This window comes from Cygnus olor, chromosome 3 (assembly GCF_009769625.2).
Source record: "Cygnus olor isolate bCygOlo1 chromosome 3, bCygOlo1.pri.v2, whole genome shotgun sequence".
NCBI classification, from domain to species: Eukaryota; Metazoa; Chordata; class Aves; order Anseriformes; family Anatidae; genus Cygnus; species Cygnus olor.
Genome location: NC_049171.1, coordinates 87,551,221 through 87,578,395, shown reverse-complemented (window position 1 = coordinate 87,578,395; position 27,175 = coordinate 87,551,221). Strand labels below are relative to the sequence as shown.

Sequence of the window (27,175 nt, the reverse complement as noted above, 5' to 3'; positions counted from 1 at the left end):
AATGAGCAACACGTAAATGACGCAGAGCTGAGCTGCAGACTGAAGATGATAAAGGTAAGCTAGCACAAGTAAGTCTTCACTGAGTGCACCACATGTAGGAGTACTTAGTTAGGAATGTTCTTGCTTGTATTCCCTGTAAGGTCTGACTTTGCTGAGGTGTTAAAGAAGGGATAATTTTCCAATGGCAGCATTAAGAATTATTTCTTTTACATATACACAGCAAGGGAATGTGCTGCAAGTTTGTAGGCTACTTCAGCAGACTCCCTCTGCTTACAAGACTGACTCCGCATTTACCTTTTACCATCCCTCCTTATATACCCCACAAGAGGGAGAGGTTTGTCAGAATCTTCAGTGTACATCGTGCTGGTCACTGGTATTCAAACGGCACATGAGTTAACCTAAGGTTCATCTCTCATCTTTATGCCAGTTCATGCTAACGGAAGCAAAGAATACAGGTCTGGATCACAAAGAACTCCCAACAGTTCCAGTTAATAAAATTTACAAGGATAAGGGATCATACTGGATTTGAAACAGTAGTGCTACACAGCACATTGGTATTTTTCATATGAATTATGAACATGGCTATTGGTATCAACAGAAGCCTGGTGATAGTTCAGTCTTCCAACAAAAGGATCATATCACGCATAAAAGAAGCGCTAATACAAACATAAGGAGAAAGTTACTCAAATGCATTTCAAAACTCATTATTTGGAACGAAGCTGGAAGTTACAAAAAGGCCAGCAGGAGCTGTTGATAAACGTATTTGGAGGACTCCTACCAGTTATTTACAAGTATTATCCATTAGCGTATTAGGATCTCCTTCCAGATGGAGTTTCTAGCTGTTACAAATATATCCTACTCGTGAATATGAAATCAGATGACAAACAATACTCTGTAACTCTGAAACTTAAGGCAGGATAAACACACTGCAACCTAAACAGCTCTGCACCTTCCATTCCCTTACCTGCACAGAGACAGCAACAGTACTTCAAGACACAAGGAGCCTATCTCACTTACTGTAAAATCATAAAAATGTTTTAGCCTAATCCCAGCAAGTTTGAAGACAGAACTGATAATCCATTTAATTTAAATACAGGCTTTTTTGTTTGTTTTTAATCTTGCTTTAACATAAGTCACTTACCATAAAAAAAACTCAGTGAGACTATTTAAATGGAATGATAAAGTCCTGAAGGAATTTTAGAAAACTCAGTCACCTAAGAACTAAAACACTAGCTGCTTTTCTGTTTAGAAATTACTGAACTGTTTGTCTGCATGGACTCTTAAAACGAAAGCACAGAACAGTTCTTCAGGACATAAAATGGAACCCTAATGGAGTACATGAATTTAACCATAACTTATGAAGAAGTAAGGCTGGAATCAATTTGGGGAATGGGAAATAAAGTACACATACTCATGAATATTTTTCATGGAAGACATCCAAGAGGCACCAACTAGCAACTCATCTAAATCAGGCTATTTTATGATTTGCTCTTCACTGAAATTAATTATATTCTTATGCAGTCTTAACGCACTCATAAGAAAGTAAAATTAATGATGCATTCAGCAGTTATCCGAGGGCAGAAATGAAACTATGTCACTGACCTGGAGGAGAAACTTTCAAGGGACAGAAGTAGCAGCGCTTATATAGCCTGAAAGGCATAAAGTTAAGACTAATCCAATAAAGCGTTCTTAAAATAAGAATAAGTTTTGCAAATATTCCTGAAATAAATGAGACATTGGAAGGCTGAAGGTTAGTGATATTACTTAGAGCAGGCTAAGAGAAACATGACAACATTATTTATTTATTTTTAACCTTGACATGGGAAAAAGATCATTTTAGTCTGAAAAATGGAAAGCTTATTAAAAAAGAATTTATACCAGTATTGATGACAGAATATGAAAGATTACATTAGAAATGGAGAAAATGAGAGCCGTACTTTTAACCCACTTTTTTTTTTTTGAGTATCTGCGCATGCGAGAAAGAAAAGCTGGATTAAAAGAAGCACAAAAATGTTAGTTTATTGAGATGTTTGTTTTTATGGAGTGTTTATATACTAAGAATCCTTGAAAATAAAAGTATATACATAAAAATAATTCAAAGCATATGAAAGCTTTTGAATTAAGATGTTTAACTAAAGAAAACTGGATATATATTTTAGCACAACTGTTTAGTGTTCTTGGAAAAAACTTTTCAGATGCTATAGATAGCAGTAGTATACATAAAACTAAACTTTTGCCTGAATGCAGAACTAGTTAAACCTTCCAGCTAACACAGTCTGATGCAGTACTCATTAGAAATTAACAATGCTCATGTCTGTTTTCCTTTATCATCTCCTGCTGATTTAGATTCTGGAATACCACCTCTGCATATGCAAACATCTGTCAATGCATTGCATTCACAGCCATAAGATAAACTAAACAGGAGACATACATTCCCTTATTCAACAGATAATTAGCATCTCATTCATCCATTAATATAGACAATAAATGGAATGGTTGACAGAAGTAATGAACATTGTATTTTATAGGTCTGAACTCCTTATAGTCTGACAGCAATGCTATGACTACCATCTTGGGCTGCAGCCTGCGTGAATACACTAACAGACATTTAAAATTCTTCAGTAAACAGAACTCACAAAGAAGCACATTATAATATTGAGCACATTAGCTTATATTATAAACATAAAATTATAATATTAAAGATCATAAACAGATAAGGAGAATGGAAGAAATTAGTTTATATTTCTTTTCAGTTGAAAATTGAACACTTTCTTTTCCTAAGAAATAGTATGCTTTAATATTTCTGCTCATTTCTTACCGGCACAGGTTTAGTATACTTGCTTTCCACTGTTCCTTCTTATTTAGCCATTAGAAGACCAGATTTTAATTTCTGTTCTCAAAAACCAAGCAAAAAAAATAAGCCTATAGATATACACTCCATGCAATCTCTACAATATACCACAATGATAACCATCTACGTTAAAAAAAAAGGGACAGACACTGTATCTGAACTAAGTAATTCAGAAATGCAGCCTTTCACAGGAAACTATGGCAGGACTTCATGAGTTATGTTATTCCTGCAAAAACAGACCACAGTAATGTAACAGACACAAAGGTTTTATGTGGAGCTTTTTATCTACTTGTCAAACTTCCCCTCATTCCACAATTAACAGCATTTACACTGCTCATGTGAACTGCTAATTCCACGATTCACTTGGCATCATCCATGAGCCTAGCAGGATACTAGCATACAGATCTACTGTCCTCTTAGTGCCTACCAGATAGTCTGCTATATGCAAGTTATCCATCTTCTACCTTGCTCCAAGGAAAATTTCTAAGCCATTTACAAGTATTTTTCTCTGATCCAACTAAGAACACATTCCAAAACAAATAGCTTATCGACATCAAACGTCCTTCAAGCAGATGCTGCTGCACAATAAATATCTTCCATATCCAAAAACAACATTACCAGCAAGAAATCTATTAAGTTGGAGTAGACAAACATTAGCTACTTCTAGAATAGTGCTTTAAAAACTTATACAGTTGATGATGCTTGCAACAGCAGCCTGCATGATCAACACTCAAGGAAATTAATTCTAACCCTGGACCTCATAGATATGTATTCTCTGGATAAGTGGGTTATTCACGAATAGAAGTGACTGTAAAAGGACAGCTTATTACAGCTCAAGCATACCTCACAGAATTTCTGCAACAATGCAGATGGCAAAAAGTCCTGCAGCTGTAACTGAATGGGAGGCCCAGTCCAATTGCTTTGAACGAAGAGCTGCAAACTGCCCACACCAAGTAGAAACATCAGCCTCTGCCTGCAATATAGATAAGAAAAACAATTAGCAATAGATCATTTTTTTAATTAGGACTACAAGATCTGATTAATTTTCACACCAGTTCAAAACATTCAGCCTTAAAAATCCCCCCCTCTCAGTAGGAAAATATAATTAGTATAAAATTCAAAAATGCTCATGGGAAACTGAAAGGTTTGGAAATATGATGGTTGTAACAAATGACAAACATTTTGGAAACAAAGTTAAATCATGTGTTTTAAAATTTAAGGCTGTGCCTATTAGATACAAGAGGGAGATTAGCATAGGATGAAGATTATCGCTGTTTGCCAACCAGACAGTTGTATTTTCTTATATCTAAACTTCAATATTTTCAAAGAAAAGTTGCTGCATTAGCATACATTCCAAAGCAGCATATTTATTGTTGCTTTTACACAGCTCCTTAATTTCACTCCCTGTGAGAACAAAACAATTAAACAAGCGTCATAAAGTTTAGAAGTATCACCTCAGAGCTGGTTTGGATAATTCGGCAGCAAATGCTATCTCATTCAATCATGCTTTTTCATTGCAAACATAGTATTTTATTTAAAGATGGAATTACAAGACTTTGTAATTTTATATATTTATATATAATATACACTTTTTGTGTATAAAATTTTCTTATTTACAAGATTTTACTCATCTAATACCCTTATGATACTATTTCTTTATGCACCTACAGTAATAACCTATGTGGCCTGCAGAAAGCAGGACAAAATCCCTCAGAATTTAATGGCTGATTTAACAGGTGTAGATTTTTAGGAAACTTACACAATTTTTTGGTTTGTTTTAGGATTCTTTTGGGATTTGTAACCTTACTGGGTTATAATCAGTCATATGCCAACACGGGCCTTGTTACATACCACATATATAACATGCCTCCTACCTACAGTAATGTTCTAACTGTACTAGTCTAATATAAGAACTGGTATTTTAAGGAGCTCAGTGGAAAAAAATTTGTCATCCTTTTGCTGTGAAACGTGGACTTAAAGCTGCAAGAGTCCTCCAAATGGAAACAAAGGGATAAAGCATTATACAACTCCAAAAAACAAAGTCAAATAGAAAAAGCCACACAGAAGCAGCTGGTGGGCAAGAATGTGACAGAAGATGTAGAACAATGGTGTGGAGTGCATGAATCCAAAAAAAAAAAAAAAAAAGAAACCCCAGAGCCTTCAGGAGTGTTAGCGAGCAAGGACTGGTATAAAGAGTTCTTGTCAAACAATTAGATTTTATAGTTGTCATTATTCAGCTGGTAACTATCTACCTCCAAATAGTATTTGAATGTGTATCTCAGGTTACCGCTAAACTTCCAATCAACTCAAAAACAAAGCAGTGACAATTACTGCACACTAAATTATTAACATTAGGCACAAAACAATCACACATGCACTATTTATTCTGTTATATGCTTCAGAGCTTCTAAAAGGAAAGATAACATACAGAATAATCAATTGCAACATTGCAGTTCAACAGCTTACAGTCTTTCAAAGACTCATTTGCATTATTTTATCATTTACTCTATTTTTATTAATTCTACAACCAAAATATGTATTTTTTAAGAACTTTATTGAAATCTTTCTATGGCAGGCAAAGTTGCTTGATGTCTAGATGCTTTTGTAACCATGCAGAAGGGCTCTGCAAATTATATGCAATTCCATTACTTTGGCTGCGATTCTCTTTCCACTGGCTGATTTGTCATCATCAGTTGTTTTTTCTTGTTGCTGTCTTCATTTTCAGACTAGTGACCAACTTCCAGTCCCCTTAACACTCATTCTGTATCAGAATGCTACTTCTAAGCTCTAATCCCTGCAAATAAGGCTAGCGTCCCTCACCTATCACTTAATTTTTTCCAAGATTTTTTTTCCATTCTGTCTCTGACTGCCCTTCACACTTAGAATGCAGAACTGCAAGTGCTTACCTCCCAAGTGCTGCCTTAAAACTGCTCTTCTGTGCTGCCTGAAAAGCAGGAGAGGCACTGCTGCCAGTGTTCCACTTATTATGGTGACCTGTATAGTCTCATTACTTTCTTCTAATTTCCTTAGACATAGAGCCATTCATCTCGCTCATACTTTCTCCCTGTGTTTTTTTAAACACTTTACACCAACTCAAGTAGGATTGTGATCCATGATGTAAAACCAGATGCTTATATACATTCCACTGTAATATTCATATTGCTTTACTTATATTTTCTCAAACTCAGAAATGATACAGCATTGATATTTGAAAAAAATAATGGATTTGCATATAACACTACATTTTTCAAATAAATGAGTGAGAAAATACCAATAGCAAGACTATGCTTTAGATACAATTAGGTTACAGATTGTGTTGTTTTTTTTTTTTTTTAATGTGAAGACAAATTACAGAAGAGAAGTCAAAACAAAATTAGAGATGTTTAACAGTTATTTTTTTCAATTTAAATACATCAAAGCAAGTTGCAGAAACAGCAAGAATTTCTTCACTTTTATTTTTTTTAACATGCATAGCACACTAGTTAACAAACTGTTTAAGTGTCCTGAAGTATCAGAAATACATGTTGGGAAATCAAACCAAGCTTTATTGCAAGGACTTGTTTTGGAAAGTTTGATATTCATTACTATCTTGAATAAGGTAGTAGCAGTAAATACATGGACAATTAAAACAAGTGTTCATGATCATTTCCTTGGTCCTGTAGGTTTAAGGATCAAACATTATAAGAGACTTTCAAGCTCTTTTGAAACTCTCCTGAACTATTATTTTTGTTGTGTCCTGCACACTATTTCCTCCTGGTCTCTAGAAGGAAACTACCTTGGGCAAAAATACATGTCCTTCAAATAGAAGTCATGACAACACCAAAGAGATGCTTCCCTTCCACTTGGTTAGCATTTATGCACTATAACTTCTTCCTCCACAATTCTGCTGACTTAAAATACAAGTATGAAGCTATGTTTCCTGTAGAAGGTAACTGATAGCCTTTGAATTGAGTAGCTGTAACAGCAATAAAAACAAACAAAAAAAAAACCACTTCTATTTTGTAGGTTTATTGCAAAATATACTTGGGAGAATTCACTTTTAATCCATGAAGGTTAAAAGTGCCATACCAAAATACATCTGGCAGGAGAAGGACGGAAGCAGTTAAAGTGGCAGAAAAAGTTGCAGCAAGTTTTAAAATACTGTTAAATATTTTCCTTACAGAACCATGGATTTGGAAGTAGAAAAGCTGACAGGCTATGTCCAAAGAAATTATAATCTAGCTACAAAGTCTGAGCTGTTTTGCCCTCAGGCTGCTCCCTTTTAGCTTCACAAAAGAATTCCCTAAGAGTTCTTTTTACACTGTTATAAAACCATACTTTGTACTGTGTTTATATTGTGTTAAAAGAATAAGGTTAGCATTATCCAACTTTCTGATCCTGACTGAATTCAACTCACAGAGTTTTTTAATTTCTAGAATTACAGTTCTCAGTTCAGCAAAAAAGCATATATTTGAAGTAAGACCCCAACAGTAAGAAGTCTACTAAAAGTCAAAGGAAAGCCAGTGTCTTACTGATTTTTCTGAGCTCGAACTTAGAAGTGGCTGTACCTCCTTTATAGGGAAAATAGGGATTTTTCCTATAAAAAATAGGGATTTTTCCTGTAAAGGAAATAAGGAATTTTTTCCCACAACAGGAAAAAATAAATAAAACAACAACTCATGTATTTTCACCGTCGGCATTTAAAGGTCATGTGCACAAGTTGCATTAATTCTTTCCAAAAGAAATTAGGAAAAGTAGTACAGGGCCTGCAGGTTGATAAAATAACTATGTAATGGATTTTACCTTGGATACACTGACACATTTTGAAAAGTACGCCTTTTAATTCTGAACAAAAACCCAGCACATAACTTTGGGCAGAAAATTGTCTACTTCTGAAAGGTTAAATATTGTAGTTCTGCCTCCATATCTTTAGGCAAGGGGGCTTCTAAAAATGCCTACACTTGAAGAGCGGAAAGGAAACCTGTAAGACCAAGGTACTGGAACACAAGCACCTGAGGAACAAATTGTTTTGCTGTCTGCAGTAGGAAAGCAACAAATTTCTGTAAATGGAATATAGGCCAATAAAAACTCACAGGAAGAGTAGGAAAAGAAAACATCACAGTGACAGGATATGTATGTATAAAGTCTTACTGAATGCATGATATAGAATATGATTTTCTTCAAGCAGTCAAACAGTTCATAATGGCTATTTCATTTGTGAACAGGAACAAAATTTCAACCAACAATTAAGATTAGGATTGGGCTAACAGTTTTCAGGATGTTTCAAACCCCAACAGATCTTTCTTTAATTGATGCATAATTCAGAATAAAATATTCCAAGACAGAAGTTAACAATATTGAAAACTTTCTCTAGACTATATCACCATCTAAACTCCAGGTAGGATGATTTCACAGCAACAGCACAACAAAGAAAGAAAAAAAAAACACAGGGAAAAATACCTAGAGACAAAATGCACAGAAACAATCTCTATACACTCCAGATCAGAAAACAGGAGCGCATGAGATATCACACTATATATCACACTTATAATGTTTTGACAGGCCACGATCAGTGTTGCTAACAAGTCTCAGTATTTTAGAGGTGCCAACTACTTGTTTCTCTCTGGCATTTTAGCAAAAACTCATTTTCATGCCTCATACTAAAACACACACATTTGTATTCAGCCATGCTTCTTGGCAATACGTTACCTTCCTCTTATTTCCTTTATGCCTTTATGTTCTCCTACCTTTTGCTAAAACCTGTTCCTACACTCATCTTTAAATTATATGTATGTAATTTTCTGCTTCTACTATCCATAATGTGATAGATTCACTCTAACTGTACTGCATATGCTAATTCTTGCTGTTAATGAGTCTGACTTCAGTGTTTATAATTTTCCAAAATGAACAGGCTAAAATCCATCTTAGTGAGTCTTATGAAGAAGATAACTAATTCATAAATACCAGCCATGAATAACTTACTCAGTTTATATTAAAACAACCTTACTATGAGCCAGACTCAGAAACATGGACGTAACTTTTACAGTAACTTTACATGGTACTATTCACATTAATGTAGCACAATGTTTCAGAGAAAACTGTTAACAAACTGTTTCAAGATGCATGGCAATGTGGATTTACATTTCTTTGTTTCTTTATACCAGCAGCTTCAGAGGTAGTCACCATAAATAAAGCCAGTGTTTTCAACAACCCTTCATATCAGAACACTATCCAGTGAAAGAAACAATGATAATGAACAGATGCCCCAGGAAAGTGGGAGGAACAACTCGAGAAATCAATTTTCTATTTTTCTCTCAGATCAAGAACTTTGGAAGCCCTATGACACATAATACAAAACAAATAATGCCTTTTGTAAAAATCAAACATTGCCTCTATTAATCTTCCATAAAATAAATAATCATTTCCACCTTTCCACGTTATCAACCTCTGCGGAACAGTCCAGGTATGTCAGGATCTGTTTCTCCAAGTAACTTTCAATGTTCTCCTCTGCCACAGAAGATGCACTGAAAACATTTCGGATAGCTGAATTTGAAAATATTGCCTCATATTTCCCATCAAAAATCAACTGCAACAGTGATCCACTTTCTGGAAATAAAAAAAAAAAAAAAAAGAAATCAGTGTTAAATTTGAAAGAACTTCATCTTACAAGAGCTATTCCAACCAAAACATATACCTCTCCCCTTTCAAGTAAGGAATCATCATTTAAGTTGCCAGAAAACTACAGTTGCACTGAAACTGAAGAACAGCAGTAGCGGGGGTCACCTTAATCCAAAACGAATTTTACAGAACTTGTATTAACGTTACAATGAAATACAAACTGCCAGATGAATGTAAAGCATAAACATTGCACAGGAATTTCAAGGGAAATATATGGATAGCCTTTCAAATACATACACTGACAATTATCATAGGAGGGTTTTCTTCCTCCAAAACCTTTTGTATTAGTATGTGATGGTAAAATCCTGTGGGCGAGACAATTTCAAAGGCTTAAGGATTCTTTCAGGGAAACTGCAACAAATAACAATGGTTCAATACTTAGAGAGTTCCATGAGTAGCCATGTATAACCATGAAATACACAGCCCTTCCTTTAAATGCTTACAATATTCAAAAGAATGGACAATATGATTTTATCTTCAGAAAAGTACTATCTTCTGTAAGTTTACTACCTCAATGAGAAGTCTGCACATAGTCATTCTTCAAATTTACTACTGAGGTGGATATGAATCCATGAATGTTTCTCTGCTTAATCCTTTCAAGGCAAACAGAATTCACGAAGTGCTATACGTTTAATTCCTAAGAAGCTTCAAACTCATGAAGTATTCTTGACCCAGGCTTTGTTCGCAGAAGGTATCTTCCCCTCTTTCATCAAGCATGCTACATTGCAACCAATCCAGCAGCTGTCTGCTAGAACAGTTTCATCACGTTAACACCTTCTATTCTTAGAGAAATTGGTACCTGTCTACGCTGCAGCTCATGTAGACATACTAACTAGTTCTCAACTAGCTAATGCAGATGCTGGTAATGCAGGTGAGGAAATGCAGAGGTCTGCATAGGATACGTGCCATAATATTAATCTGTGATTCCAGCTGTGGACTGCAGCTCCTGTGCACTTAGTGTTACCATAGCTACCCTAATATTAGGGTCTAAGCTAGCGTATTTAATGCTAGCACAGGTATACATCCACACCAGCTACAGCTGCACACAGAAGCTAACCAAACATCAACCCCCAGCAAAACCAAGTACTCTCAATCTCGGACACAACTGAAGACTGAGCACAGAAATCAACTTCAATAGCAGCGATGGATGATTTGGTAGGAATGGTGATGGACACATATTCATTCCTAATCTCTATGGACCAGGCTGCTGACCCCAATTTACTTTTGTTCTTTGCAACAATGACCAGCCACCTGATATAAGTAAATTTTTTTTTTTTTGCGGTAAATGATTGAAAAACATTTTAAGCTGTACCTGCAAGGGCATATGCGAAAGATTAGGAATGGTTCTGGGGCCTTGCTGACATCACATCCTCACAGAGAACATAAATAACATGAAACTTTCTCCCATCAGTGCTCTGGGGGAGAATTTCTTTCACAAAGCGACAACTTATTTATATTTTGTTACAGGCATCCAGACAGGTGGCACTGTATTTTGTAGAATAACCCTTGGCCCTGAGGACACTAATGAAGAATACTGAGGTTTTTCTTTCTAGTAACAGTGCAACATAACTGTAAGCACATAAAATATGTTCTTGGTTCTCTATTTATTTTTTTATAAGACATCATACAAATTCAAGGTCAGTCTTTAACTTTTAGTTTCAGGGCCCACTGAAGCGATGATTAAAAATCATCACAACCCCCACCATTTTCTGCCTCTATGGCAAGATAGTTTTCTTCAATACCACTCTCCACGTCTCATCACAGCACACTACTTAAAAAAAGTAAAATAAAAACACAAATGTACACCATTCAGTGAGAAGCTATGGAAGACCTGCCAGATGTCAGTGTCACCACCTAACATCCCTAGACAGTACAAGGATTAGTGCTAAATAAGAATTAACATAAGGAAATAGAGCTGAGTAAATCAGCTCTTTTCCAAAATTCAGCATATGCCTGGGCTACAGATAAAGAAGTCTTTATCTCCACATCTTTTTCGCTTTGCTACAGCAGGGAGCTTCTCGCCGCTGCCACACGCGGGCAGGCAGGTGACTCGCTCGCTCCGGTCGTGAGGAAGCCAGAGACAGCCCCGGGGCGAAGCCTGAGGAGCGGCGGTACCCCCAGGAGCAGGGTGCCCCCGGGAGCGGCGCTGCCCCCACAGCCCAGCCCGGTGCCCGCCCTAGGGGACCCCCGGGAGCCGCGTCCAGGACCCCCACAGCAAGGCGGGCACCGCGTCTCCCTCACCTCCGCTCCGCTCCGCTCCCCGCTCACCTGCCGCCGAGACGTCGCCCTGCTTCCACTCCAAGGACTCAGCGGCACTGAGGAAGCCCCTCAGCAGGGCGCGCTCGAGGGCCAGCATGGTCCCACCACCCTCCTCTCAGCCCGTGCCCTCCTCTCAGCCCATGTGCGGGCGGCGGCAGCAGGGAGCCGCCATCACGGCCCCGTCGAGCACGCCGGGAGGAGGCGGTGCGGCGCAGGCGCGGCAGGGGCCCCAGGGACAGCAGTAGCGGTACTAGCAGTAGCAGCAGTAGCAGCAGCAGCAGCAGTAGCAGTAGTAGCAATAGTAGCAGCAGTAGCGGCAGCGGGAGGGGTGCAGCCGTGGCAGTTACGGGTGGCGGCCGTTACTGGCGGCTTTAGGCCGCTCGTTGTTAGGGCTCCTGCCTGAGCTCGGTTCTCATCCTGAGCTCTGTTCCCCCGGGCTGTGTTTGTGTGGGGTTGGGACTTAGGGCGTGTGAGCCCCGGGTTGTTTGTCAGCTGCGAGAAAAACGGGTGTGTCGGGGGTCAGGCAGCTGTGAGAGAGCACTGGACACAACGCGTGGGCAGGCAGGGTTTGCCCAGGTATGCTTGCCTAAAGTGGGCTCGGAGCCTTAAATTTGGGCGGCTGGGAAGGGTGTGTGGTGCTGTATTGCCTCCTGTCCTGCTTGGACCTGTAGTTACTTCAGCACCTGTCCAGATCCTGAGGGAATGTAATTCTGGCCATCACCTCTGAGCTCACTCTTTGCACACAGAGGAGAAGGAGGAGAGAGGATGTACTTTCGTGGGCATTCAAAATGGAGTGAAATGATGGAAATGTTCACTCAGAGTTGTTAACAAAACTTGGTGTGAGCGAGTCAGAGAGCTAATACAGCTGGGAGTAAATCCTTGGTGCAGGAAGATGACTTCTGAGGATGTCTTCACTGCAAAGGTTGAAATTCATTTTGCTACTCAGTGCAGCTCATAGTATAATGAAATAGAGTACTTGCCGAGCTTAATTTGATGTCTTACAAACATCTTTCCATCCTACTTTCATATCTAACTTATTAGTTAAAAGTTGAGGAAGACTTACTGCAGCTTTTTTAATTCAAGTGCCTGTGATAGATTATTGCTTGGTTGGGCTTTAATATACGGACTTTAATTTCAAATTTAATCAGGCTTGTAAAAGCAAAACACAGTTAAATAAAATTGTGTTGCTTTTTCAACTTATTTTCTGACTTGAAACAATCCACTCTATATCATTTTTGACAAGAAAAGGTGATATAAATTTATATAGTTAATAGAGACATAGATAGCCATTCACTCGCTGTAAGTTCTAGGGCCATGAACCAAAGATGAATATTTGTCCTGGAAGCAGCAGCTTACAGAACTTCCTAAAGCACAGCAAATAAATTGTTTTCCATATAGTGTGTTCAAGACATTCATGAAGTTCATTTTATGAAATTCACCATTAAAAGCTAAAATCTTTGGAAATCAAAATGATGTTACTTGCTTTCTCTTTGTCTATGTAGCAACATAATAATATTCTAAGCACACTGATTTCCATTTGACAGCTGATCTATATATAACACATGAGGTTTTACTGACACAACAGAACCCATTAGTCAAAATGAGGTATCGTCATATGTTCAGTTTTCTGTGGTGTGTCATATCACAGCTTTGTTCTAGAATTGACTTAAGTGTTTTCAAGGGTAAGTTTAGGAAATAAATTAACTCCTGCTAACCTTGCCGATTTGGTGGGTAGTTTTTTCTGTAAATTTTGTTGTGATCTGTATAAAAAAATTAATAGGAATTAGGCTCTTTGTGTTTAAATGTAACTTGTACTATTACACATTTCTTTCCCTTCCACATAATAGATCTGCGTTAAACATACATAGATTTTCCAAAACTGAGTGGATGAATTCTTAAGTGAGGTCTAATTAAAATGTTGAATAGCACTCCTATTCCACATCCACCCCTTTTTCTGGCAGGGAATACAGAATGTCTGTCAAAATACAATGAAAAAAATAGTAAACAAGTGAAAAATACATTTTGCATAGTTTTCAGGGAAAGCTGGTAAAGTAAATTTTTTTTTTTTTTCTGGGAATAAATAGTTGATAAATACAATTATTTGATAAAAATGATATATATCTTGCTGTTTTTCTCATCTCTGCCAGTTCCTGAGGTGTGTTTTGTTGTTTGTTTTTCTCCCACACAATTCAGTTTCTGGAGACATCCAGAAATTATAGCAGGTACATAGGCAGGAATACCACCAGCAGGAATTAGTGCACTCCTGACTGACAGTGGATGGATAGTTACCATTCATGTGAAATACACTGTTAATTGTTTAACATTTGCCACAGACTTACTGAAGTATGCTGCTTGACCTTGTTTCCATGAAGGATTTGAAGTACGTATATATATTCTTCTCTCAAAGAATAGTCAACAGGTTTTGTTTGCATTTAAATGTCACTTCGGTCAGTTGGCTCTAAAGGGAGGCAAGCCTTTTGCAATACTGTGAACTGCAGATTCAAGATTTTGGTATATTGCTCCTTATAATTTCCAACCAAGAAGTAGATAATCAAACCTTCTGATACAAGTGTTTTCAGAGAACAACTTTTGTCTTTTAACTTTTTTCCAAGAGGGTAGGAGAACTGTCTGTATGAAGTGTTGTGCTCTCTGTGGAACTCAACTAGCATATTTAAAGTCACCTTGCAAGGTATCTGTGCTGCTGTGTTGATACAGTATTTATCTTCTGTTGCAGGTTTTTTTTTCTCTAAGGCATTTTGAAACAGATGAACTTAACTGTGGACTGCAAAATGCTACATGATCTCTCAACAAGACCACCTGTAAAAAAAAGTTTTGGTGAGTTTAAAATTGTTATTATCAGCATAGACATTTATTGTGATATTTTTAAACAAAGAGCTACTGATTATAAAAACTGGTGTTATGTGAATTTTGAATTCATCCTCAATATCATGTGCCAGGTCTCTGGTATTGGTGAAGAAACATGTAATTGTGTTTTATGCCATTTTTGAACAACAGTTGATTTGCTTTTTTGGGGGATGAGGAGGGAGTTGCCATTACCAAGGAGAAAACACACTTGTTGATATAGAAGGATGAAAACTTGCAAGATTGTGTAACCAAACTTCTGTGATTGTTAAGAGAATGTTTGATGTATCTGGTGAGAGAAGAGGATCTGCAAAGCTTGTATTGGGGAATTCTATCAGCTTTTCTTTGGCTCAGTTAGTTCAGTTAAGCTACATCCTAGTAACCAGTTATTCTTTGTGGATCATCATATTTGAGGTTACAGCATCAGAAACACACTTCAGACTTTTGGTAAGCTTAGTGGCCCCCAAAAGACATCAGTTAAATGTTCAAACTGTATTCTTCAGAGTAAATTCCTGAATATTACAGGCAAACTGTTTCCCTGAGACAGGGAAAGCTGACTGCAAATGTTAGAAGTTGCAAAGAAGGTTTTAGCAAAATAAATGACTATATTGTAGTGGAGGGAAGTGGACAGAGTATTCATAGTTAAAACACCTGTAGGTCTGGCTGGCCTCTAGGAATGTAAAATCTGCACTAAAATGAATTTTCATATTCTCCCCAATTACTTTCTCCCTATATCTTTGAAATTACCAGCCTCTGTGAAGATTAGTTTGCCCTCTCTCCTGCGGGGAACAAAAACAAGGTATCCATTCCCTTTGAAAATCTGACTCAATGTGACCGTCAATATTTACTATATGTTTATAATGTGACATAGCGAAGGATTGATGTGATCATCAACAGGGAAGTAGGATGACTCATTTCCCTGTCCTTCATGACTGCTTCTGCTAAGCTCTTCTCCTGGCTGCCTGAAGGAGAAATTCTGACAGCTCAGATGTTTTCTGAACAGGCTTCCAAGGAGTTGGAGGAAACTGAGCCATTCCTTTACAGTCCCCAACAGTGACCAAAGGATCACAGAATTTTCAAATCTCGCAAATTTTCTGTATAGTACCAGCACCTGTGATGCACTCAAGACATTTTTCATTCCTTCTGCACTGTTGTTGATAAATAAGACTTCACAAATATCAGTAAATCTGCTGGTGTCATTCAAAGTCTCCTACTTTTCACAGGTAAAATTCTGCACTGAGCTGTTACCAAAATTCTTGGTATCAATAAAATCAAGATTTGGCTTCAATTGGCATGTATAACTCACATGTAACCTCTCAGATCCTGTAGCAAAGTGAATGGATATCTACTATATTCCAATACCCTTCCAGTTTTCCTGTGGCTATTAAGATGAAAATAAGTTCCTGTAGGTTTTCCAACTTTTCTCAGCAAGTTTATGCCTTACCTTTGTTATTGTGGAAAATTCTTTCTACTGTTGTAGTTAGGGAACGTGCTAGTAGGTTTATGATGAAAGAGTGGGCTAGAAGAGCATGTGTTGAGAAATCACTTTTAAAATCTTGGTGCAAACCTGAAATCTGTAGATTTCTTCTACATCCATTCTGTTCAAAGGTTGCTTGTAGCAATTGTTAATAAGAGTAGATTAGGAAATAGAAATGAATTTGTCCATGTCTACATATTAATTTGTACTCTGCCTCAAAATAAAGTACACGTCACTGCGACCATATTATGAACGTGGAAGTAGGGAAAGTATTCATACTGTCCTTACTGTCTTCAACCTGTTCACTTGAGAGAACAATTGCTTTAGAATTATGTTGCATTTTGGAGGAAGACAGTCTCTTGTTCAGCTTTTTGACTTTAATCACTTTAATCATTTTTTCATTCATAACAGGGGGTACAGGGGGTGGTTTTTTTCCTTTTTTTTTGGTCCTTATCAAGTCTTGCATCTTGGTTTTATGATTTTTGCCAGAATTGCCTGGGGTTTTGTCGTTTAAGTAGTACCTCTACCTTTACTAATAAAGAGTGACCTGAAACAAATTTTACTAAGGGTCAAAAGCTGCCTAAATTAGATTTACAGTTGACATAACAAATTTTTTTGGGGAAAAAAAAAAAAAGCTTACCAGAAAGTCGTTAGAGATGTGGGAGTCTATTAAGAGCTGGGAGAATACTTTTTGCCTTTGCATGGATTCACACAGTGCAAAAATATGTTAGAAAAATATGTTAGTGGCCTGACATCCCAGAGTGGCTTTGAATTGTCTGAATCACAGAACTGCATCATAATGACTCATTCTCATTGCATATTGACATCCCTGCTGGGAAAGAATTGCTGTATCTCTCTCCCTGTTAGCAATTTCAGTTTACACATTTTTGTTTTTTCCTCCTGCTGAAGTTTTTGTTTTTAGAAATACGTAGCATTGAGATTGCCCTCTTCCATAAGACAAACGCTGTTTTTCAGGTGCAGTAGGTCATTTACTTCTATATTAGAAGCAAGTAATTATTCCTGAAATGGAAAAGGAATATAAAATCCCATGTAGTGTCTCTAGGTGCTTGGATATAACTGAAGTCCCTCCTGTGTCAATGCACGGGAGGACAGCATGTGCACCAGTTTCAGATTTGCTGTTTGTGTACAACTTTTCTTTACATACATAATGCCTAAACCTTTCAGAATAAAAGCTTTCAGTCTTCTAAAACAAGCAAATGAGCAGCCACTGAAAGAAAAGCCTTTCTCAAATAAGATGATGAACAAATGCCATGAATAAATTCTCTCATGATAGTTTAACTCATAGTGCAGGATTGTCCCAATTTTCATCTGGTTTCATGCCCTGATACCTTAAATCAATACTAAAGTCTTCTTTGGTAAGAAATGCAGCACAAGATGATTGGACTTCTTAACTTCTAGTGGATGGGGCTTTGGGCAACCTGGGCTAGTGGGGAGTGTCTGTGCCCATGGCAGGGGCTTGGAATTAGATGATCTATAAGGTCCCTTTCAACCCAACCCATTCTGTGATTCTATGAATTCTCTATATTAAGTTTCACCCAACTCAAAACTGCCTGCCTGGGATGAAACAGAACATATCCTGGGCTTCTCCCCCACCGTTGATCAGTTCTAGAATGAGTAAACCAGGAATGGTACCCAGAGAGTAAATGCTTCACTAACCACACGTTCTTCTAGTCTCTCTGGCTGTAGATGAGACATTGTGTTTTCAGGGCAGATTTTCAAATCTATGCTGTTTGTGGAGTGGGAGGTGACAGACCAAAATATTCTTTTTCCAGAAATCGAGATCCATCCCACCCCTCCCGTATTATCTTCTGTAACTTCAGTGACACAGTAGGTGATCTGTCCTTCCTCTAAATCATTGGAATTGTCACTCATTGCATTTTTCACAAGGACTTTTCAGGTATATTTTAGTATTACCACCAAATTCTTGTCAGCACACTCAAGCTAAGAGCACATGACTCTTTTTTCTGGCAAAAGTCCTACAGGATTTGCTTCTAAAATTGAAAAGCCTGCACAAGATTAGAAGAGATGAGGCCAAGGAGGCATAGTTATAGTGCTCTCCTGAATAAAACATCCTTTCTTAGAACTTTCAGGGAATAGCTTTTGGGTCTCTGCTGCTATTTGTGTCCTGATAATAATTTTCAGATCTTCTTGTCCAGATTTCTTTTTTCAACTTTATGAACCCATGCCTTGCCTTTTCTTATCCAGGAAATTGAAGCTCAGGTTATTTGATGCAAGTTTTCCTCTGCAGCTGTCAGTAAGTCTGAGGCTGAGGGCCAATTCATTGTTCCTATGTGTGATGCTCCCATTTCAACCTCTAGTGCAGTTAAACTTTGTAAAACTGCTTAGGTTTTTTTTTTTCCTTATTGTCAGATAATCCTTCGTAGAATCCATTTACAAATTCTTTCTTTCAGCAAGAGCTTTTTGTAGGACTGAAAATGCATTTATACATTTGTACTTTACATTTTAATATGTATCATTTAATTACAGAAATCAAGTGTGATTACCTAAAATTTTCTCTATAAAAGTAAACATGGTATCACAGGGTCTCTGTTTGAATGCTCAGAGATAAATTAAGATTTCTTGAGCCTTCAGGACAGGTTGTGGGGTGTTTTTTTTTTTTTTTTTTTTTGTGTGTTGCTGCTTTGTTTTGTATTCTGACAGTGGCTAAAGAGTTAGGAAACCAGAAAATTTCACTTAAATTTCTTAGCTTTATTTTTTTCCATTAATCAGCAATTCTCTGCTTGTCTCTGGTTTCTTTCTCAATTTTTGCTCTTTTATTTATCTACTAGCTTATGAGAAAAGATAGTTAGGATGGTATTTAGTCAAAAAAGAGAAGCCTTAGGGGAGCTCTGGTTGTTTTCTCATATGTATAAGTTGCTATAGAGGATGTACAGAATGTTCACTACACACATTCAGACTTTTGTTGTCTTCTGAGGGTAGGAACTTGGACTAAGTGTCCTCACCTTCCTGATGAAGCTTTCTCCTTGTAATTTTGTCTCTTCTTGAGTTTTTCCCTGAACCTGAATCACCTTGATGGGTGGTTGATGGTTGCATTCACATTTAGTAGCTATGAAACAAGGTATAAACTTTCATGAGTATAGAGCTTTGCTGGTCTACTCTGTTGAAGGTGTAGTCAGGAGAATGGAGATAAGATCTCTCCACAGATGGTTGTCATCTGACAATAAGCATGTGTGTTGTCCAAAATTGTCTGTATTCCACTTGCAGTTCCGCTCTGTCATACTTTAATACGTTTTATGCAAACTATTTCAGACAAATGATTCAAAACGTTTAGTCAAATGCTTCTTAAAAACAAAAAGAAACAACAAACCACCACCGCCAACAAAAAGATAAGCTGTTTTTTTTTTATCTTCTCCCTTCTCTGTCTCTTCACCCATTATCTCATTCTACAGTCTGCTTCCAGGCAGAGCCCCAAAATGAATCATAAGTCACACTGTAGGGATGACATTTGAATGACCTTAGAAAGACTAGGTAGAATTACAGCTTTGATTGGAAATTGCTTCTGCTTTTTTATTGGTGTATTTTGAAGTTATGTATCATTCAGTCTTAATTGCATTAGGTATTTCATCTACTGAAATATTGCTTTATTACTTTTCTGTAAACTTCGAATGGTTTTTAACAATTGTTTCTTGCTTCCTTCTTTTCTACAGATAAGTTAATTTTATTAATAGCTCAATGTAGATTACAGAGATGACATTGAGACTTACTGGCACAGAGCCAGATTCTGATAGCATCACAGTGTGCTATAGGTCAAGACTTAATTTTGTCTGGCTTCTAGTGTGAACAGATTCTCCTTTAATGTCACTCTTTGTTCTGGACATAGAATAATAGCAATTTCTATTTACATCTCATTTTCAAGCCATAAAATTTCAGTGTTAATGCTGAAAATGGTAGAGAGGTATAGGATAAAGATAGCATCCTTGCTGTAGTTAAATTCCTAATGAAAGAATGGAAGTAGGTGTTGGGGACTTCATTTTCATCTTGTTCTCATAAAAATGAATAAATAAAATAAGATAAGGCTTGTATCTTATATAAGACGCCTACTTAGTGTGGCAATATAGGTTGATTTATAGAAAACTTCACAAGCAGCATGTATTTATGTTTCTCTGCATGGTCTTGGAAACTGATCTGGATGATCTCAAAAGACAAATTTATAAGAATGACTCAACTATTGAAAATTTACTTAGATGAAAATGTACTTACATCAAACTTCCAGTCTTACACAAATTATTGTGCATGAGAAATCAACAATAATGTTTTTCCCCTCCCCAATTGTTTCTAACTTAAGCTGTTACTTACCTGTGAAGACTATAAAATAAACTTTAACTTCTCTCATCAGAAGAAATGTTTTTTTTTTTCCATAGCAGCATGTGTCAATAAAGTCAGATAACCTTCCTTGCTTTCCTAATGTAAGAAAAATGCCTTTTTTTTTTTTTTTTCCAATTAGCTCTTTAAAGCTACATCCTCCTTCTGATAGTCTCTTCTTTGTGGCTTGAAATTGTTGGAACAAATTCTGTGATGTAGTGAATTTTAAAACTTCTTGAGTAAGATGAAATATATCTGTGGACAAATATAAGTTTGAAGGGATCTGTGAATCATGTGAATGTTGCCTCTTTTTCCTTAGTTATGAACCTCAGAGAAGAATCTGGTTCCATATTTTCATTACTGCTTTTTTAGTTATCAGAAGAGACTGCTGTTACTTTGCTTTTGCAGGCTTAACAAGCATAGTGCCCTTAGCCTCTCCTTGTCCAACATGTGCCTTTAACAGCCTTAGTGTTCAGGTGAACTCTCTCCAGTTTGTTGATCTTTCTTTATCTCTTAGCAGGAGGCCCAAAACTGGACAGTGTTCCAGATGCAGCTGTATAATTATATATTTTTATTTATTTTAGTGCTTATACTCTAAAAAATAAAACGTAAAGAGTACTTTACTGATTTATTTGCATATTTGTAAAGCCCTCCAGTTTCTAACTTCTATGAATCTGCTCTAGAGATTTGGTATGCAAAGTCAGAGTTTTGCAGAACCCATATGTCCTAGTTAAAGAAGTTATACCTAACTTATCATAATAAATAATATTGCCTTGATCTTTTTGTTTTTAAACATCAAATAGAATCATGAACAAATTTTCCCATCTTTTTCTACTTCCTTATCTTTTCTTACAATGATTTTATCCTTCTAGTCCTTCTTGACAAATTCATAAAATGTACACAATTCCCCCCCATCCCCAGGCAGTCAAGTTTCTGGTCTTTCTGGGTTTTCAATCAGTTACTTGGGATCTCTGATGCTGGTTTTGTTTAGCAGTATTTGTATCATCATCTCCTTACTGCTTATCGGGATTTGAGGTTTATACGCATGGAATGTTTAATCACCATATTTTAGGCATGTTAACATCTTGAATTCATTTAAGCAGATGAAAGAGATCAATAGGTAAGGTCTTAAATATTCTTGATAGCCAGATGCTCCTATATTTTGTATGCAGAAATCTTCCAGCTGCTGTCAGGTTGACAAATGAACTGAGTTTTGAATGTGTCCCCTGTTTGCTTTAATGACTGAGTGTGCAGGCATTCCAACCCCCTTGTTCTGTCTCTGCATTCAAGTGCATAGGCCTAATAGCAGGGAAGCTTCATATTTATTAGTATAGCGTATAGTACATTTCTGTTTTATGGCAGTCAGAAATAGGTAATTTTAAATGTTCATAAGAATGTTCAGACTTAAACTCCAAACAAAGAATCATTTAACTGCTTGAGACTTGCACAGTTGCTCTTGGGGGAAGAGAAAGAGCAGTTAATTTAAACAACTGGCCTTGGAACCATAGAACCAAAAACATAATTCTTTATTGCCTCTGTTACCTAGAAATATTTCTAGAATTTGCTATATAACTGCTATAAATCAAAACTTTAGCCTTTCTTGCCTCAGCTTAGACTCCTCAACTGGTTTTAGATATTACTGCATTATTCTAACCTTTGCAAACAAGCTTAAAAAAATGTAGCAATTACTGTAATCTCTGCTGTTACTTATGGTAAGGACTGATACCATAACACACACTGTCGTATTGTAGGAAAGTTCCACACTCAGCATGTAGAGTACCTGTTGTCACAACGTAAAGCCTTGGCTTTGTTGGTAAGTAATGTAGTATGAAGGAGCAAAATTTCAAAGACATTATAAACTATAGTATCATCAGACTATGAAAATAATTTCCGTAAAATTCAAAGACATTAGGTATCATAAAAATTTTATTGTTGCATAATGACTTAGGAATACAAAAACAGGGAAACCTCATGGGTTTAAGCACAGCCAAAATCCCTGCCAAGGTGCAATTTGGAAAGATGCCATTTAACCTCCAGGAAAAGATCCTGCCAGAAACTTGGACTAATAACATAGTGTTCAGACTGACTGCCTAAATAAATAGACCTTACAGTTTATTGGATGACGATATATAAAAGCATATCGACAAATCCCAATAATGGGATAATACCAACATCTTAGTCCTAAATATGATTGAAAAGAAACAGACCGCTTAACGTAAAGGAGCAGAAAGAAACTATCCAGCCCCCATAGTACTGCTCTTGCTAGCCTGATTTCCTAGGGAAAATAGATCTGTGCAGTCTGGTCTTGCTGACTGTCCCTGTTTGATATATACAGAACCTACTGGCCACGTTCAGCCAAACTTAAACAGAGGCATAGCTTGTTTCTAAGATCATTTAAGTTTTTTCTAGGTTTCTGAAAATGTGCATAGATGAGGAGAGAAATATGCCACCCACAGTTGCTGTGTTCTGCATGAAAACTTTTGTATTATCATATAACAGGGAACTCAACCTGGGGCAGGGGAGAAAGGGGACAAAGGGCCTGGGGAACCATTAAATACCCTGAGAGCAGGAAAAGCTTCAGTTCAGTTTTGTAGTCAGCTGAGACACAAATCAGTAGGAATCCAGGCCTCACTAACTCTTGTGCTTGCCAAACTACTGATTTAGTTTTATCGTAAGGATCCTTAAAATTTCCTCTCACAGAACACAAATTTGCAAAGTGTTTACTTTTCCCAGTATATTTTCTTGTCTCTGTTTCACACAAAATTTCAAACACAAAATTTCTGTTTGTGTGATGTGGCTTTTTGCACTTAATTTTATTACTGTTTTTCCAGTGCCATAGCATCCATGTACTTACTTTTAGGCTAAATTCTGTTATCATTGGCAATGTAAGTCACTGTCAGAGTTTACTTTTGTCTTGTACCGCAATTAGCAGTATAATTATCAATAAAAATGCATAGCTTAAAATCTCCCAATTTCAGTTCTGAGACAGAATTTGTGACTGTAATTCATGCTTATGTCTTCTGGGGAAGGATGAGGAAGATTGGATTGATGTACAGAGACTTGGCTGGCCCTGGGATCATGGAATGAAAAGTTAGGTTGCTGTGTATGTTCTTGTTGCTTTGTGCCTAGAATTACTCATTTGAACTCACTATGAGGTCAGCTAAGTCTTTCTACCTGTAATGGAATTTATCGAACAGATGGAACTTTGATTCAGATTTATTTCAGACTATTCAAAGTTGTTCTTGGCAAACAAACTTCTTAGTCTTATATTTCATGTTTACAAAACTTTTTGGAATTTTACATGGTACTACAATCCCTCACTAGCAATTTGCACTAAGCTTTTGTGGTAATTTAATCTATTTCTCTGTTTTATGTATTTACTTATTTGAAACTTGCAATTATTTCTTTCCTGAATCTGAGAATATTCTGCTGTTTCTTTATGTTAAGTGCTTTGGAATTATATGAGTGGATAACCTCACTGCAGAAGGAAGCTGTCGGACTCATTTGACCCTGGTACCTATTGGAGCATTGAACTGTCAGTTGATATCATTATCTTCCGATGCTGATATTTCTGTAGAAACCTTTACATTTCTCGGTGCATTTCTCTAGTTAGACAGTTCTATCTGTCTTCTGGCAGTGTGTTGAGTAAAAGACTTACTAGGATTTAGCTATGAAGAGGTGGAATATGCTCTCAGGAATTCCAAATTTTGGAGGTTACCCCTTAATTGTGTTGTCTTCATCACTGTTGGAACATGTTAGCTCTTGGCTTGCTGCATGTGTGTCATGAATAATGTTTGCCTCAGGTAAATCTGTTCTTGTTCCATTTAAGGCTGTTTTCTTTGTGAAATTTTTCTGTGCCTGTCATTGTAGTGCTAGCTATTGTCAACGTGTTCTGGAGTTTCCAAGATGGAGGATGTATTGCTTTGCTTCGGGTACTAGCACAGTCTTGACAAGAAGTTTCTAAAAAAGTACTTGCTAGAGAGAAAGTGTGAGGGCAAGAGATGAAACTCTTTTTATGTTTTCATTGTTGAGTCAGATCTGCCCAGATCCTTGGATTGCAAAGTTGATGATGATATTGTTTGGATGTTTATTTCTCGTGGATACAATATATAATCTTAATGAAACCTCTTTGTTAGTAGGACTTAAGAGAGGTTATGAGTAAGATTTGTAGTATCATCGATAGGTGTATAAAGTTTATAATTTAAATGTTAAAAAAAAAAAAGAAATATGAAGAAAAATTGAAATAGTGCCTTTAAAATTCTCTCTCCACACTTAGCATTGTGAAGATCAGCTGAATGTTGCCATTAAATACCATATATTTCAGTGAAATTGAAAGTTGCTGCTGGAGTTGCTGCTGCCACATGGCACTTTTCTGGTGGTTCCCAGGTTCAACAGCACTGGCTGCTCCCTTTTCACATTAAAATGCTTTGTCTGGACCCAGGACAACAGTTGTGACTTTCAGGGATTCTTGTTCCTCATTATATAAAAGGTCTCAATTATAAGTTACAATTTAAAAAGTACTGACAAGGGAGGGTAGGACTTCAGTCTGCATGTGGGTGTTTGAGGCCAGGATTTCCTTTTTTGAAGTTATTTTCAAACCACACTTTAACTAAAACTGCTGACCAATAATTTACAGCAGTAGTAATGGATTAAAGCCAATCAGAAATAATCAGTGTTAAGTTTCCTTTGAATGTTTATTTACAAAACTTTCAGGCATCAGAGCTGTGCTGATAGATGAACATTGTCTTGTTGCTTTTCTGTAGAAACATAGATAATAGTAAATATAAATATAAATAATAAGTAAATAAATTATAAATAATAAGTAAATATAAATATACTTTATTACTAGTTTATTCATTTGTATGTCTTGAAGGACTCCTAGATCAGTTTGTAGGTGGCTTCACATTTTAACCCAAGAGAAATGTGAAATTCAGCTTTCATGGCAAGAGCGACTGTAGGTGACAGTAAGAACCTCTCTCTTCCAAAGGAGCCCACCAAGGGCTTGAGGCCAGCCAAGCTTTTCTCCTCCTTGTCCTTCATACTGCAAAAAAGCAGCAGCCATGGCCAAAAGTAGCTGCTGTAAAGGATGTACTGTGGGAATCTCAAAGCTGTTCAGAATTAATAGAAAAATTTTTTGCTGAATATGACTGGAAGATGTTAGCTGTCTTTTAATAAATGAATGAACAAATAAAACCACTATCCCTGTTCCCAAATTTTATCATTCTAATGATGCTTATCTATTCACTGGAACTAGAAGTGAGACCGTGTGTCCCCATGTATGTGTTTCAGTACAATTCAAGATGGAAGAGTAGTCTGAGACACAGGAAAAGGTTAACTTCCTAGAAATAATGATATCCCAGTACTTTTACAGATAGTCTTCATGATTTCCCTAGGTATGAGTGAATTTACAGATTCTATAATGTGTGAAGATGAACACATCTTCATCTTTTTTAAGAAGATAAAGTAAAATATAGAAGAAATTTTAAGAATGCTAATCGTAAAGCTTACTTCTTTTTGTGCTAATGTAGCAGTAGCCTGTTTTTTTTGCACCAAATGCTTCAGTGCTGCTGTAGTCGGGTATCTGCCCTTGTAAAAATCTTCCAGATTTCTCATGTGGAGTACCTAACTTTAAATTTTCTTACAGTTTTTGTGAGTGAACCTCGGACCTATTTTTCAAATGTCTAGATGAAAAACGAAGGAGACATCTTGTTGATGAATATTGCTGTATAGTGTGAGGCATTGGTCTTAGGTATAATTTTGGCAGCTGGTACATTTCAAATGTGAGAAACTTGGCAAGTCCAACATAGGATAATATTCAAGCTGTGAGTAAACTACAGCATGAAATCAAAACCAAGAATGACTTCTCTTAAAAGCGATTCATCTGCATTCACTGAATGTGAGAAAACAGCGACAGCTTTTTCTGTGATGTTGACAGTGCGGTTCAGAGCCACTGGCTCAGGCTTTGCTTACAAACAAAGAGTGCTCACGTAATAAGAGTGCTTGCAATTTTTCCTATTTGTGGATAGTCTTTTGAATAGGGAACATTTCAATAATGCTTTTCTAGCTCACAAAAGCAGAGGATGAGGCCCTTCCTTTCTGAATTTCCAAAGCTGAATTGTTACTTACCCATATTAGGATTAGCCTCTCACACTGACTGGCACAGCAGGCTCTGTACAAACTCAGCATAAGATGTTTGCCTATTTACCGAGAACTAATAGTCTAAATTCAGTACTACAGAGTAACTACTTCACTTACCCGTTGCCCAGAAAGCTAGCTCCTTATTTTTAATGAAGTGTATTAAAATAGGGCCTAGAAATCTTAATCAGAAGAGAAGCATTGGCTAGCAGTCCTTTCCCCAGGATGGTCAGGGCACAGTAAGCACCAGCTGCTCCTTATGGCCCTCGAGCTGAGGGGATCCCCCAGGTGGCAGGGTAGAGCAGGGTCCCCAGCAGCCAGGGCCCCGTGCCCACTGTACCTGAGCAGGCCAGCAAGGCAGAACCATAGTTGGTGGTCAGCTTCACCCAGACCGTCCTGCAAGCTCATGGTGGTGAGGCAGGTCCAACGTCAAGCCAGGCCTGTGGGTTGGGCATGGCCACGGCTGAGCTGGTGACCAACACTGTGACAAGGGAGGCTGGTGGCTCTGGTCAGGCCATAAATAGAGCATCGGAGCCCAAGGAGAGGTGTGTGTGGAGGCCCCAGTGGACGCTGGTCAGGGCTATTAAGGC

At 37.3% G+C, this 27,175-nt stretch overlaps 1 protein-coding gene and 1 long non-coding RNA gene across 8 annotated transcripts in view; one reads left to right on the top strand and one right to left on the bottom strand.

Annotated features, from left to right (window-relative positions):
- TTC27 (tetratricopeptide repeat domain 27) overlaps positions 1-11,976 on the bottom strand; it is a 111,873-nt gene extending 99,897 nt beyond the window's left edge. For 2 of the 4 annotated variants that reach the window (XM_040553626.1, XM_040553627.1), the window contains exons 1-3: positions 11,750-11,976; positions 9,259-9,436; positions 3,695-3,824 (exon numbers count right to left, since the gene is read on the bottom strand). In XM_040553626.1, the coding sequence (XP_040409560.1) occupies positions 3,695-3,824; positions 9,259-9,436; positions 11,750-11,864 (423 nt within the window). In that variant the 5' untranslated portion in view covers positions 11,865-11,976. The remainder of the gene's footprint in view (positions 1-3,694; positions 3,825-9,258; positions 9,437-11,749) is intronic. The other 2 variants (XM_040553628.1, XM_040553629.1) reach the window with 1 other exon arrangement.
- Positions 11,977-12,215: 239 nt separating this feature from the next.
- Positions 12,216-27,175, top strand: part of LOC121068445 — a 30,540-nt gene continuing 15,580 nt past the window's right edge. The window contains exons 1-2 of one of the 4 annotated variants that reach the window (XR_005818881.1): positions 12,216-12,343; positions 14,502-14,602. This is a non-coding gene — a long non-coding RNA (uncharacterized LOC121068445). Of the gene's footprint in view, positions 12,344-12,412; positions 12,690-14,501; positions 14,603-27,175 lie in introns of those variants that run through there. The other 3 variants (XR_005818883.1, XR_005818880.1, XR_005818885.1) reach the window with 3 other exon arrangements.